The sequence below is a fragment of the Pan paniscus genome, chromosome 18 (genome assembly GCF_029289425.2).
Source record: "Pan paniscus chromosome 18, NHGRI_mPanPan1-v2.0_pri, whole genome shotgun sequence".
In the NCBI taxonomy this organism is placed as follows: Eukaryota; Metazoa; Chordata; class Mammalia; order Primates; family Hominidae; genus Pan; species Pan paniscus.
The window spans coordinates 94,835,155-94,849,846 of record NC_073267.2 but is presented as its reverse complement, the minus strand read 5'-3'; the positions used below and the strand labels follow the sequence as shown (position 1 = coordinate 94,849,846).

Sequence of the window (14,692 nt, the reverse complement as noted above, 5' to 3'; positions counted from 1 at the left end):
GAACCGTCTCTGAGGGCAGCCGAGATGAGCCCGCTCCTCCCAGCCTGGCACGACTTGGTGACATTGAGGCTTGGTGGAGATGTCTGGGTCCTAGAACTGGCTTCCGTGGCCGGGCACGGAGGCTCACACCTGTAATCCCAGCGCTTTGGGAGGCCGAGGCAGGTGGATCACCTGAGGTCTGGAGTTTGAGACCAGCCTGGCCAACACGGTGAAACCTTATCTCTACCAAATATACAAAAAATTAGCCAGGCGTGGTGGCTTGCGCCTGTAATCCCAGGTACTCGGGAGGCTGAGGCAGGAAAATCGCTCGAACCAGCAGGGCAGAGGTTGCAGTGAGCCGAGATCGTGCCACAGCACTCCAGCCTGGGCAACAAAAGCAAAACTCCGTCTCAAAAAACAAACAAGCAAACAAAAAAAACTGGCTTCCGTGCTTCCCATGAGTGTGGCCATCTCTATCCCTCAAGGCCACACACTGCCCAATGGTCCCGGGTTAGAAAGTGCACCTGGAGCCTGCAGATACGGGCTGGCTTCACTGATCCCAGCACCCCCAACGGGCCACCCCCGGTCGGGGGGTCCCAGCAGCTCAAAGCCAGAAAGCAGCTTGTCTCTTTTGAGACAATGGAAGCCAGTGAAAGTTCCAAATGAGGCTAAATCCTCCATGAGGAGATGGAACAGCATAGAAGCTTCTTTCTACCAACTTCCTAGGTAGGATCACAAACCTTCCATCCTGGGGGGGGCCTGTTCCAGCTGTGGAATCCTTTCGAGGGCCTGGGGTGGGGCATTCACGCTGTGGGGGGCTCATACCTGGCTAGCCTCCTGCATTCTGAAGACCTTGGCTGGGAATGGTCCACCCGGTGGCCCCTCATGCTGCCCTCGTAGATAACCGCTGAGCTCTAGAGCCAGACAGCCCCGAGTTCGCATTCCCCACGTGGAGTGCCCTGGTTTTTTTCATTAGCAAAGTGAGGGACACACATCTTTCTCACAGGATCGAGGGAGGGTTGGCGTCTTCATCACAGTGATTTTTTTGAGACAGAGTCTCACTCTGTCACCCAGTGGTGCGATCTCAGCTCACTGAAACTTCTGCCTCCCAGGTTCAAGCGACTCTCGTGCCTCAACCTCGCCTGTAGCTGGGACTACAGGCACCCGCCGCCACGCCTGGCTAATGTTTTGTATTTTTAGTAGAGGTGGGTTTTCACCTTGTTGGCCAGGCTGGTTCTTAAACTCCTGAGCGCAGGCAATCTGCCCACCTCGGCCTCCCCAAGTGCTGGGATTACAGGCGGGAGCCACCGCGCTCGGCCCACAGTGACTTTCATTACCCGAGATCTGACTCCATGGCACCTCTTGGGGAATCCTGGACTCCCCCAGGCCAGGATACACACTCCAGAAATAACTTGACTCCCCCAGGCCAGGATACACACTCCAGAAATAACTTGACTCCCCCAGGCCAGGATACACACTCCAGAAGTAACTAAAACTTTCTAGATGTTCTGTACAATCTGTATATTCCATCTATTAATGCTTTAGAGTGTATATTTGTATACTTTTATACGCATATACCTGTGTGTACACACACATTTGCTTATATGTAAATGTCTGTGTTTTCAGAAACCTCAGCTGAGTCCCAGCTCTGTGATAGTTTCTGAAGGACAATGACCTTGCTTGTCAGGGCTGTGGTCCTAGAATTGGTGGTGCCAATTTCATGTAAGGTCAGCTGGGTTGGGGGTCTCTCCCCTTCCCCTTTGGCCCCAGTGCACCAAAGAGACCAATGGTCCCGGAGTACAGGTGAGACAATCGGCCCAGAGCCTTCCCTGTCACTCCTTCTCCACTGGTCACTTGGGAACTGGCAAGAAAACTCAGAAATTCTCTTTTGGGGCCCTGAGGAGGCAGAGGTGGGGGTGGCCGCCTCCCACAGGGATGCCCTCCCTCCCTGCCTTTTTTTTTTGAGATGGAGTCTTGCTCTGTCACTCAGGCTGGAGTGCAGAGGCATGATCTCGGCTCATTACAACCTCCGCCTCCTGGGTTCAAACGATTCTCTTGCCTCGGCCTCCCAAATAGCTGGGACTACACCTGCCCACCACCATGCCCAGCTAATGTTTGTATTATTAGTAGAGACGGGGTTTCACCATGTTGGCCAGGCTGGTCTCCAACTCCCGACCTCAAATGATCCACCCGCCTCGGCCTCCCAAAGTGCTGGGATTAAGGTGTGAGCCACCGCACCCAGCCGAATAGTATATTTTAATTTATTCCTATCAAAATTAGAAGAGCTGGGTCCTTTTTCTTTCACTAGATAGGGAACTTCCTACCCCTGTCTGAAGGGCAGCTGTGCAGGAAGAGGCCTGCCTGCATTTCCCACAGGAACGGCCTAGGGCGTGTGATGCTCTTCTTCCTGGTCCACAGATGAAGAAGCTGAGGCTCAAAGAACCATCTGGCTAAGGGCATACAGTCAGCTGGCGGGAGGTGGAACTGGATCCGGGCCCTTCCAGGTCCTGCCCCGAGCTGCCCAAACTCTTAGGGGTCTTCACTGCCGTTCAGAGGAGTTTCTCCCCTCCCTGGAGTTTGCCTCCGAGTCTAACCCCTCACCTCCTGCGGGAGGAATCCCCCAACACCAGAGAAAAAGCCCAGATGCGACGCCCCAGGGCTGTGCACCCACCAGCCATGCCCGCCCTCCCTGTGTGGCTAAGAGGGGGCAGACGGAGAGCCAGGGACGTGGAGGCTGCTCCATTCTTCTCTGCCTGGAGTGGCACAGAGTGTCCCCGTCCACTCAGGCAGCTGGGGGAGGGGGACCTTGCATCTCAGCCCTGGGGTCTGGGGAACACCCCTGTGCCCTGCTCCTTCCCCGGGCATGAAGGGGACCCCTGCATCTCAGCCCTGGGGTCTGGGGGATGCCCCTGCGTCCTGCTCCTTCCCCGGGCGTGAAGGGGACCCCTGCATCTCAGCCCTGGGGTCTGGGGGACGCCCCTGCGTCCTGCTCCTTCCCAGGGCTCATTGCCCATCTGTTTAGGCCAGAGTATCAGAATGTGGCTGTGGACTTCTTACAATCAGAGAAAAGGAAAACCCCCCAGATGTTTGAAATACTTTTGTAGAACAGAGTTGGAAGGAACTGATGCAGGCGCCCTGCTTGTGTCGGATAGGGGCTGTGGTCAGGGCCACTGACCACCCCAAAACCCCCAATCAAAGAGGTAAGGTGGCTTTGGCTCTGAGGGGTAGGGTCAGGTGTCCAGGTGGAGGGGCTCAAGGCACTGGTGGAGCCTGGGCCAAGACCCAGTCCAGAAAGGGGGTCCCTCATTCATGAATACAGACTCCCAGTGGCCAGGTGGACCAACATGGCCAACGTGGCTGCTCTATCTGTTAAGACCCGGGTGCTCAGCCTGCATGGGAAAAATGTCTATTTGGCCTTAGAGAAAATGGTTTTCTTCTGAAAAGCTATGGGTATCACTGAGAAGATTGCAAATTCTGTAAAAAGTCCTCATGGATGTGTTAAAAATTAAACAGACTTTTTTTTTTAAAGTTAGTTTATTTCAGTTTCTACCTTCTGACAACTCAAGGTGCAATATATACACATATGTTTTTCTTCACAGCAAACACCTTTGATTTTAGCACTGTTTTGAGATCTTCACCCTTGAAACTTTCTAAACCTTAAAATAGAGTTTGTAGAACATCACCGAGCGGGACACAAGATTGCAAAAATGCAACAGAGAAGATACTGGTGTCACTGCACGCCACTTGGGGGCTACCAACAAGGTAACGTCTGGATGTGAGCACCGCAAGTCTAGGAAAGAGAAAGCAGAGGGCGTGCGCATGGGAGACGCCACTGATAGTTCCAACGGGGGCCACCAGGTTCAAGGCGGCGGCCGGTCAACCGTGTTCTGACACATTTACATGTTTTAAGGGGATCCATGTGTATTGTCTGAATTTCTAGCTTTTCCTAGTGTTCGAACGTTTGCCTTATCTTTCTCCAAGTGTCCACCCAGAAGACCCTAAGCAACAGCCCCAGGCTCACCGGGACGGCAGGAACTCCTCCCCAACAGCCAAAGCCAAGCCAAGCTGTCTCTTGCACGGAGATCTGGAGTCCAGCCCTTAGGGCTGCACCTCCCGGAGTGCATGCGGTCATCCCCCACCTCTATTTCATGAGCAAATCATCTAGGATTAAGGAGGGAGCGGGCGCAGCCCCCCAGTTCTAGTCAATGCACAGGGGATTTACTGACAGGCATCCCCTTTTTAAAGTGCAAAGTCCCTTAAAGCGCTGCTCAAGGGAGCTTCAGGCTGCAGTGCACTCAGGCTCTGACTGTTTTGTCAGGTCCCAGAGTCTGCAGATAAAGTGGGGAGCTGGGTTCTCCCCAAATCGTACTGTCCTGCAGGAGGGGTGTAGAAGGGAAGTTGGGGTAAACAAACCCAGCCCATCGTCTCTCCCCTTGGATATGGTGAATTTTTCCCTTTCCAATAGTAACTAAGAAACCCTACCCCCACCCCCAGCCCCCGTGGGAGCGCTGTCCCACTGAAATCCTGTGGCCACGTGCATCCCCAGGCGCAGCTACAGGCAGGGCCGTGCTCCCAAGGACTCTCACTCACCGCGCTCTGCAGGCTAGAGACACCCACACAAACCCAATCCCTTGCCAGCACCAGAGCCAGGGCTCCCACGGCGGCACCCATCCTTGAGAGCCCATCGGTCACATGATTGATTCCGTCCCTTTCCTGGAGAGCATGTGATACCCAGGCCCAGGGATGCATGGGGGACTGAAGCGCAGAAGGCAGGCCCCCTGAGGGCCTGTATGGAGGGCAGCTTCCGGGCCAGTGTTGGCCGCAGGAGAACAGTCTGGATGTGCTTCTTCCATTTGGTGTCTCAGGCACCAACACATTCCTGTTCCTGGCCCGTGGCAGCAAGGGTTCCTGGGGTGCGTGGCCTGTGTGGCTCCGGGAAGCCCTGCTCTGTCTGTGGTCTTAGCCTATGCGAGCCAGGCGGGGTGCAGCTGGCATCCGACTCTCCTTTCCTGTGGACGCAGCTGGGAAAGAGTGAAACCTATCTCCAAGAATCATCAACATGAATACACGATTTACAGGACAAGGGAGTGAAATGGCTGCATCCTAAGAAAAATGGTTCAGCAGAAGTGAATGGCTCAGTGGGACTGGAAACGGGACAGGAAAAGGAGTGAGAATGACCTTGAGTGAGAATCTGGCCGCTTCGCCTTGTGGCTGCGGAAACTGAGGAGGGACCAGCCTCAGAATACCTGCCTGCTGGGCCCAGAGGGGGCTCTCCCTCCCCTGTCCCTGAGGCTGGGGCTGGGCCACTGCCACCCTGTGAGCATCCACCCTCTGCAGAAAGGGACCCTCTAATTTTTAAAGTTCTCTTTCTCAAGCTCCACAATGTTCTTGGAAACACTACTGGGCTCCCTGGCTGTGCTGTGGTCTGGTTTTAGGTAATTCAGTAACAAAGCTGATCTAACCACACGGGCCTAGCTGGATCCTTCCTAACTAAAAAGCCAACAGAGGTGGGTGTGATGCCTCACGCCTGTAATCCTAGCACTTGGGGAGGCTGAGGTGGGGGGATCACGTGAGGTCAGGAGTTCGAGACCAGCCTGGCCAGCATGGTGAAACCCCATCTCTACTAAAAATATAAAAATTAGCCGGGCATGGTGGCATGCACCTGTAATCCCAGCTACTCAGGAGGCTGAGGCAGGAGAATTGCTTGAACCCGGGAGGTGGAGGTTGCAGTGAGCAGAGATTGTGTCACTGCACTCCAGCCTGGGCAACAAGAGCAAAACTCCGTCTCAAAAAAAAAAAAAAAAAAAAATGCCAACAGAGATAGTGGGACCCAGGAAGGTCAGGCCTGTAGCTTCCAGCCCTGGCTTCCAGCTAAGGAACCCCAGTTAGATTGAAACCTTTCACAAACTCTTTACAGTGTGAACCTGCATTCCTCGTGTCAGGGGTCTGGAATACCAGGTGCTCCAGGGTGATAAGGTAACCCACGCCGAACAGCCTAGGGAAAAGCGAATCTCACAGCTCCAGCCTTCTTTCCTCACAACTGAACTCCTCAGCATTACTGGGCTCGGAGGAGTGAGCGAGAGGCCTGTTTGGTTTCAACTCACAGGAAGGAAAGAAGACGAGACTTGGTGATGTCTGTGATTCCCCCACTGGGCCTCGGTGCTGGTTTTAAACCCAACGCGTGTTGCTTGGATTAACCTGAACATCAGGATTTTAATTTGGGTACAGAGCTCAGAAACTGGACTCTCCCTCTAGCCATTTTTTGGAAATTTCAGAGCTGTTTGGCCCCCTTTCTTTTGGCAATAGGAAAATCATACAGTCTACCCCATTTCACTTACAGAGAACTTACGACATCAGAATTGAGTTCTCTGGCCTTTGGTTAAACATGCGCATGCACAGGGCAGATGCAGTCTATTACCACGGCCCCTCTTAAACATCTATCCATGTTGCTAAAATTGTAACAAAGGCTAAAAACATACAATGCTGCCTGTCAACAGGTCCTGTTTTCAAAGCAGGGAGCTTTTCACTTGTGTGAGTTGTTTGCATTTTGGTTCACTAGGATTGGCACAGCCCTCAAGGTCGGGCAGCAGAGTGCCTGCAATGGCCCCATGGATGACAGGCCTCCGTGCTCCTGGTTTTGGGCATTCTGCCTGCTGGGACTGGAAACCTCTCCCTAGGAATCACCTGACACTTCCTGAGTTTACAGAGGGGCCACCAGAGCTCTCCTACACCCAGGTGGCCCTGGGTGTGCCCCTGGTGTGACACCTCCCCACGCAGGGACCTTTGAGCAGTGTGGCTGGGTCTGCTTGCTCTGCACCACAGCCCAGCTCATGCCTGCTCTGCCCAGGTCCTGGGGGAAGAGAGGAAACCTTGGTGGCAGGTGGTAAGCCCTGTCCCAGGCACACTGAGCCTCCTCCAGGCAACCCTGGCCAGAGCCACTGTCAGCCACAGCCGGAAGGAGACCACAGGCAGCCTCCAGAGCCACTGCCTGCTCTGCTCACAGCACAAGGGGCTGTATCTCCGGCATCCTGTGTGGATGGAGCACAGAGGAGACCCTTCTCTGTCAGCCTTCCTCCAACTCTGAGGAGCTAGATCTACAAGAACAGGTAGTACAGGGGGAAACAAACAAACAAACAAAGAAAACCCCAACCCTTTCCTCCCCTGAAATGGCTATTTCAAGAGTCTATGTGGAGAAAAAAGTGTCAAGACCATTTCTGAAGTTAAAGTGCTTGGAAAAAAGCCCAACGAAGTCAGCGCTGCCTTTCCTTCCAGAGGCTGTGCACAAGCTCTCCAGCGTTCCCAAGAGAGTCTCAGAATCAAACAAAACTTTCATACAAAAATCCTGTACATACAGGGTTAAGTCCTGTGGGCACCGCAGAACAAAGTCTGAATGCATTTCAGCTAACATGAATAATGCATGACTAAGAACGCTGATGACGAGGCGGCTGAAGGGAGCGCCCGGACAGTCAGCCCTCAAGTGTGGCCTGAGTTTTGCCGGTGCGAGGAGGAGAGCAGTGCCCTGGAGCCGGGGCTGGACGCTGCAGGAGGTGTGTATTATCTGCAGTTGGCATCAGAGCGAGGGGTGTCCACACACCCCTCGCTCTGACGTTTCTCTAAATGGATTCGGTGGAGACATGGCCGTTGGGGACCAATGATGGGGGAAGGGTCACCCCAGCCTGCACAACTCCCCAGCCCTGACCCAGCTCATGGCGAGCACACTGGCAGCATGGCCACGGTCTGGCCAGCGGCATCGCTAGGCTGAGATCACTCATGCACCATGCAGTCAGGGGCCCTGAGCCCCGGCTCCCCCGTTCTGCAGTCTGGCAGCATATGGTCCAAATGCATCAGATGACACCACGTTTCAGATAATGCCCCAGACACACATTCTGTGATCCAACCAATCTGCAGCACAGATTGTTGTCTCTAGAGAATGTTCCGTCTCTGGAACATTCCAGGGAGGCATTCCCCGGAGGGAAACCTTCCAAGCAGTGGCCGGGTAAGTGACTCTCAGGCGTTTTTGTGGTACTCACAAAGAGGACGGGACTTATCTGACCGCATGTCAGAGGAGGTAGCCAGGAAGGGTGGGAGGGGAGGATGGCGGGAGGAGGGAGAGCCCCGCGGGCCTGTTTCGCAGTCAGGGACCACGGCAGCGACGGGCAGGAGGCAGGGGACCCCAGGCGGCCTAGCAGTGTCCACGCATGGTGAAACAGAAGGCTCTGGACCCAGCATGCAGGTGTTGGGGTCGGGCCCCGGGCCCACGGGCTGGCCTGGAGTACCTGGTACAGACCCACAGAAGAGAAGGGCCGTGGTTCCCAGGCAGTAGGTGCGAGGTGAATGGAGTCTCTGCAGAGGCTGGAGGAGCTACAAAGGTCTGGTGGGGAAGGGGCCCAATGCTCAGTGCTTAGAGGCAGAGGCCACGCCACTGGCTTGCCCTGCATGTTGCACAGATCTGCTTCTCTCCAGCCGCTGTCACTCTCAACTCAGACTTTCCTGCCTTGTCTGGAATAAAGAGCAGCACTGTTTGCTTTCAGAAAGGGTGGTTGTCTAGTGGCTACTAAAGAAACTTCTCTTTCCTGTGCTTCTTGCGAGGGACACACAGCACAACGCTGCTTCGTGACCATGGAGGCTTCTCTGCTTCAGAAGGGAGCTGTCCGCCAGGCGGGCGCATTTCAGACGGTCTGTGTGGTCTGCCGCGGACACCTCGGCACTGCTGTGACTGGCGGAGACACACAGATCCCGGGCCGTCTGCAGGCACACACACGTCCCTCTGGTGGGAGCCAGGTCTTGCTCCAGCCGGCCAAGAGCATCCTCTACACCGCACCCACTCTCTCCCTAAAACAGGCGTTTCCTCCTCAAGGTTCCTGTCACTTCCCGTTCCTGCCCCACAGAGGGAGACTGGGGAATAGTGAGGACCGGCCACAGCCCCACGCTGAGAGGGCTGGATGGGAGCCGCGTGTGCACCCATTGCAGGGAACGTGGCCCACGGCCACCCACCGTAAGTGGCAGTGCCGGCCCTCCACCACTGGGTGTGCCGGCTGCAGCCCCACCTCATGGCTGTCCTGCCTGCATCCCTTACCCGCCCCCACCCTCGCCAGCCCTTGGCCCACGATGGCCCATGGAGTCCTTCCCCTCCTCCCTCTTGGTCTCATCTCACAAGCCTGGCACTCGGGGTACAACTGGTCACCTCGGCTTTAGCTGTGTGACCCAAGGGACACTTTGGCACATGGATGGGGGTCGCAGACACAGGCAGAGGAGATGAGGGAGGAGCAGCGGATTCTTCTAACCGCTAGTTCTAGGGCAGCAGGAGTGGCTCTGGGTGCTGCTGGCTTCATGCAGGTCATCGGGTGGGGTGACGGCCGGGCGCTGGGCCCGGGAGAATGGCACATGGCCTCAGTCCTCCTGCGGAGTGCGACCTCTGGGGCCTACTCAGTGGCCATTTGCTCAATGTGGTCACTAAGCAGCTTGTATTGTTCTGGAAGAGAAAGTGATGTTATTTCTCAGATGAAAGATAGTGACAGGGACAGGTATATCCTGCTCTTGTCACTCGGACAGGGACGAATCGGGCCTCCCTGGGAGCAGGGCTGCAGCTCCTGAACCACACTGCCTTCTGCAGGCCACACTGCTTGCGTGCTTCAGGGCAGGGCTGTGCCACGAGGGCGCGTTGCACACACAGCCTCTTGGCCAGCACGCCGCCTGTGGGGCAAGCAGGTGGCTGGAAGCAGCCCTCAAAACTGGGAAACGCACCTTCTTATGAAAATGGTGTCATGGGGCTCAGCCCCTACAGCCTGTGAAAGGCAAGGGGCAGTCAGTCCAGCCACCCTGGGGACCGGGAGAGGTGGCAGCATCCCCCTTGCCCTTTGCTAGTGAGGTGGGGCTGCTAGCAACATTCTGAGATCGTCCAGCAGCCACTGGCACTCTCATGCCTCCTGAGGCCACTCCACCACAGATCCCTTGAATTAGGTGGAGAATGGGATTTTCTAAAGAATATGGGTCAATCCGTACCCACGCCTAAGTGTAAGTCCTTTTCGACGAAGAGGAACCAACGCCTGTGGCAGATGGCGGGGGGGGGGGGCACACAACTTGGGGCCAGAGTTTGGCTCCGTGCAAGCTGAGTCCAAGTGCTGCGTCCCCCTTCTTCCTCTGCCCTGACTGTGAACACCCAGGCTGTGGCCCTAACGCCCGCAATCCCATCTAGCAGAAATGGATTCCAAATGGAACGAGAGGTGTCCTGTGCGTCTGTCTACACAGACTGGGGAGAAAGGAGGGGCCGTCTGCCGAGAGCTCAGCACCACGTTTCCGACTGCAACACGACATGCCTTCTGGCAGTGCAGAAGCGCCAGCGGGCACAGCACTGGCTCCTGACCCCAGCCCTGCCCGCCTCCTGCCAGCAGCCTCCCGCAGACGCACCTTCATCCAGGTTGCCAATCACAGCCTGCTTCTTCAGGAAGTCATTGCACAGCTTCTTGTTCAGTCCAAAGGCCAGCATGTTGTGCGTGAATGTGCTGCAGGAGAAACCCCAAGAGCGTCACCCGCCGGCCTCCCAGGGGAAAGGGCCGGGGAGCTGGGCCCTCGTCTCTGGGACACCCACCACGGCCTGCCTGGAATTGTCAGCAGAAACTAAAACGCACTGCTGCCTAATTAGCCACCAGCAACTCTCACTGTGGCACCGCGGCCACCAGGGGTCGTGTAGGAGGCGGATTAATTATGAGCTGGCATGGAGGCCAAGTGTGATGAACCCCATGCCTCAGAGCAGGCTGACATCACACCCCAGGGTGTGACACCAGGTGTGACAGCTCACAGGGTGGGCCCTCCCCTTCTCTCCCCTTCTCTCCCCTCCCGCTTTCCCACTCTGGCCCTTACCCCAGCTGCCCGAAGGTGATGTTCTCGTTGAACCGGAGGCTGTCGTCGCGCTCCTCCTGGGTCATGTGGCACCACTTCTCCCTGCAAGCACAGGAGGTGACAGAAGCGGGGCTCAGATGGTGCTGTCCTTGCCCCAGCTCCTCGCCCTGTTCTGACCCGCAGGTGCTGGCGGCACCCATGTACGGCCCCCACCGGGCACAGAAGGGGGTGCCTTCCACTGGAGAGCCGTGTGCTGGGCCTTCCACAAGGCCTGCCGGGATCCTCACACCGCGCTTGGGGTCCCCAACATTCATCTCACTCTTCATAAGATAAAGAGACGTGGAAATGAAAGTGCTCTTTATGGCCCTGAAGGCGCGGAGCACCACGCGGCTATCCAGGCACTCTACAGGCAGCGAGGCTGGCCCCAGAGCCTCACTACGGTTGGAGAGTGGGGTCTGGGCCGGTCCTCGGGGGAGAAACCTCCAGAGAGGGAGGGGACCTGCCCAGCGTCCCAGGACAGCGGGCCTAGGTGGCCCAGGGAACGTTTTCAGACTCACACCTGTGTCTCCTGACCAGCATGATGGGCCAAGCGAGGTGCGTCGTCCTGGGGCCAGCTGCGGATGGCAGCTTCCACAGAGGCCGAGGGCGCTGAGGGCCACACTGTCCCCTGTCTGCAGAGGGCTGTGCCCTGCTCAGCTGCGGTTTCTCCATGTTGGCTTTCTCGAGGCCCTCAATGCTCTCTCTAGTCCCCTCCCTAAATAACACAGATCAGGCCCCCACGCTCCCCGCCAGCCTCTTTGACTGTGACCCGGTGAATGCTATGGACCATGGTGAAGACAGCACCCAGGCGTGAGAACAAAGTGCTGAAAACCCAGTAAGATGGCATCGGCCGAGGTTTGCACAAGCTTCAGGAGCCGGCGGGGACCCTGATGTGTTCTCCACACAAGGCCTGAAGTGGGAGGGTGTTCTGAGCGTTCACCTGCTGCGTGCTTTAGAGGGGAGTGCTGTTAATCCCTCACCTGTCCAGGGCAGAACAAGGGGGCTCCCCACCCCTCAGTGCCACAGAGCTTTTCTGTGTTGCTGGCTCCTTCCCCTCCCTCCAGGGCCTGGGGCCTCCCCGACCCTTACACAACTCCCTGGACACCACGTCCATCTGAGAAGCTACCTGCAGAAGCAGCTGCGAATGTGGAGACACTAATTTGAGCCCCTTTCCCCCTAAAAAGAAAACTGGATGGATGAGTCTGACTAAAATAAGGTTGAGAGGAAGATCAAAGAAAGGGGAGAAGGATGTATGAGAGGGTGAGAGGTTGGGATCATGGAGAAGCCAGAGGAAGAGAAACAAAACAAAGGAACATGAACTCCTGGCTCCTCGCCACCCCCTGGCCCACGAGAGGTCACTGGCACTGCTGCAGCTTAGCAGGGGTCACAGGACATCAGGGGCATGATGGGGGTGACTGACAAAGGTCACTCCCAGCCTCCTCGTGCCGATGGCAGGATGCCCACGAAGACACCAGAATATACTTCCAGGTACTCTGCAGAGTCCCATCCCATTTCCTTCCTACTGTCTTTCCCCGAAACAGCCACCCTGAGGGTTGTCCAGACACATAAACCCCCGCGCCCCCTGCAGGCCTGCTGTGCACAGCTGTGCAGGTTGCGCCCTGCACAACCCAGACCACACGGGAACGTCTCCCTTGGAGTTGTACAGCACAGCAGCCCTGACCCCTCCTCTTCCTGAGCCAGATGAGGAGGCGATTCTTCTTGCCATGGTGAGGACGAAAGCTGGGACATTTAACCTGACGTCTCAAGAAAGAGGTAAACGGTCACTGGCAGTAGCAGATCAGGTAATGCCCACGATAAAATCACTTCTTACAACTGAGTTCAGGCCGGGTGCGGTGGCTCATGCCTGTCATCCCAGTACTCTGGGAGGCCGAGGCGGTCAGATTACCTGAGTTCAGGAGTTCAAGACCAGCCTGGCCAACATGGCAACCCTGTCTCTACTAAAAATACAAAAATTAGGCTGGGCGCGGTGGCTCATGCCTATAATCCCAGCACTTCAGGAGGCTGAGACAGGTGGACCACCTGAGGTCAGGAGTTTGAGACCAGCCTGACCAACATGGTGAAACCCTGTCTGTACTAAAAATACGAAATTAGCCGGGCATGGTGGTGGGTGCCTCTAATCCCAGCTACTCGGGAGGCTGAGGCAGGAGAATCGCTTGAACCCAGGAGGCAGAGGTTGCAGTGAGCCGAGATCGCACCATTGCACTCCAGCCTGAGCAACAAGAGCGAAACTCCATCTCAAAAAAAAAAAAAAGAGAGAACGAAAAGAAAAATTAGCCATGTGTGGTGGCGGGCACCTGTAATCCCAGCTACTCGGGAGGCTGAGGCAGGAGAACCGCTTGAACCCGGGAGGCAGACGTTACAGTGAGCCGAGATCGCACCACTGCACTCCAGCCTGGGCAACAAGAGCAAAAGTCTGTCTCAAAAAAAAAAAAAAAGAAAAAGAAAAGAAAAGAAAAATTAGCTGGGCATGGTGGCGGGCACCTGTAATCCTAACTACTCGGGAGGCTGAGGCAGGAGAATCGCTTGAACCCAGGAGATGGAGGTTGCAGTGAGCTGAGATTGTGCCACTGCACTCCAGCCTGGGCAACAGAGCGAGACTCCATCTCAAAAAAAAAAAAAAAAAAATTAAAAGAGTTCAATTTCCAGTACTGGTCAAGCTCTGACACTGGGCAGCGAGCTGAACATGCATCTACACCGCTACAGTGGGAATCTGGACGGGACCAACAGCCTGCTGAGAGGGAAACCTTCTGAAATGGAGAATCGTCTGCCTCTGTACACAGAGAGGATGATAATGGCATCTTGCTGTCAGCAGAAGTTACCAAAAAAGAGATGGCATGTTGGAAGCATGAGGTTGCCTGGGGACTTGGAGCCAACCTCGCCCCCTTCCACCTGCCTCAATCTCAAAGCAATATTCAGCCTTCTTCTGGGGAAGACTCAGGGGCCGGTCAGAGATGAGGAGCTGGTGCAGAGCTATGGGTGGTCAAAGCGAATCTGCCTCGGTGAGAAGGCCCAAGAGGCCAGCTGTCCCCTCAGCTGAGCTCAGGACAGACCACCCCTCCCCAGCAGTACCAACCAGCTCTCAGAGGATGCTGGGATGCTCCCAGCCCTCCTTGGGCCACAGCTGTGGGGCTGACTCGTTCCTGGAAGGCTGGTTAATCACACAGTCACCCAGAGAGTCAGTGAAAACCTAGGGGCTTTGTTCATGAAAGGAGGTGTTCGTTAGACCTAAGTCCTCCTTTGAAAGCCGTAAGTCTGCATAAGAAACGCGATTGCTCACGACAATAAACACTACAGACATATCACTGATTAGAGGAGGCAACTTCATGAATCCTCCAACAAAAGAGCCATCGTCTCAGGGACTGTATTTGAAGAGGCAGATCAGCGACTCTAAAAATACATCACAGAGGATTCTAGCCCACAGAAAGGGGAACAGAGAGAGTCAGACCCTTCTGTGGGCTGGCAGGAAACAGCCCCACTCTCGGATTTCCTCGGGGGCCCCTCGCACCCCTATCCCTGAGTGGCTGGGAAAGTGGGAGTGTGTCCTTCTTCCGTGCCTCCCTCAAACTGGCGGCCCCAGCAGACCCGAGAGTGGGTGGTGTTGCAAACACGACAGGCTCTGCACCCCACCCGTGGCTTCCCAGATGAGCCGGGACCCACTTCTCCAGTGTGAACAGTAAGGCCAAGGGTGAGGCTTTCAGGTCTGCTCAGAAGGGGCCGGAGTGGCTGGTGGAGAGCACGGCTGGCTCAGAACTGGAGCCCGCTTTCCCCGGCGTCACCGCCTTTGCCTCTCGAGCTCATGCTGTCGCCAGGGTGT

General features: G+C 55.9%; 1 protein-coding gene across 10 annotated transcripts in view; it reads right to left on the bottom strand.

Annotated features, from left to right (window-relative positions):
- Positions 1-3,494: 3,494 nt before the first annotated feature.
- KIAA0513 (KIAA0513 ortholog) overlaps positions 3,495-14,692 on the bottom strand; it is a 66,250-nt gene continuing 55,052 nt past the window's right edge. For all 10 annotated transcript variants that reach the window (XM_008974334.6, XM_008974336.4, XM_008974337.4 and 7 more), the window contains 3 exons: positions 10,840-10,920; positions 10,387-10,481; positions 3,495-9,451 (listed from right to left, as the gene is read on the bottom strand). In XM_008974334.6, the coding sequence (XP_008972582.1) occupies positions 9,402-9,451; positions 10,387-10,481; positions 10,840-10,920 (226 nt within the window). In that variant the 3' untranslated portion in view covers positions 3,495-9,401. The remainder of the gene's footprint in view (positions 9,452-10,386; positions 10,482-10,839; positions 10,921-14,692) is intronic.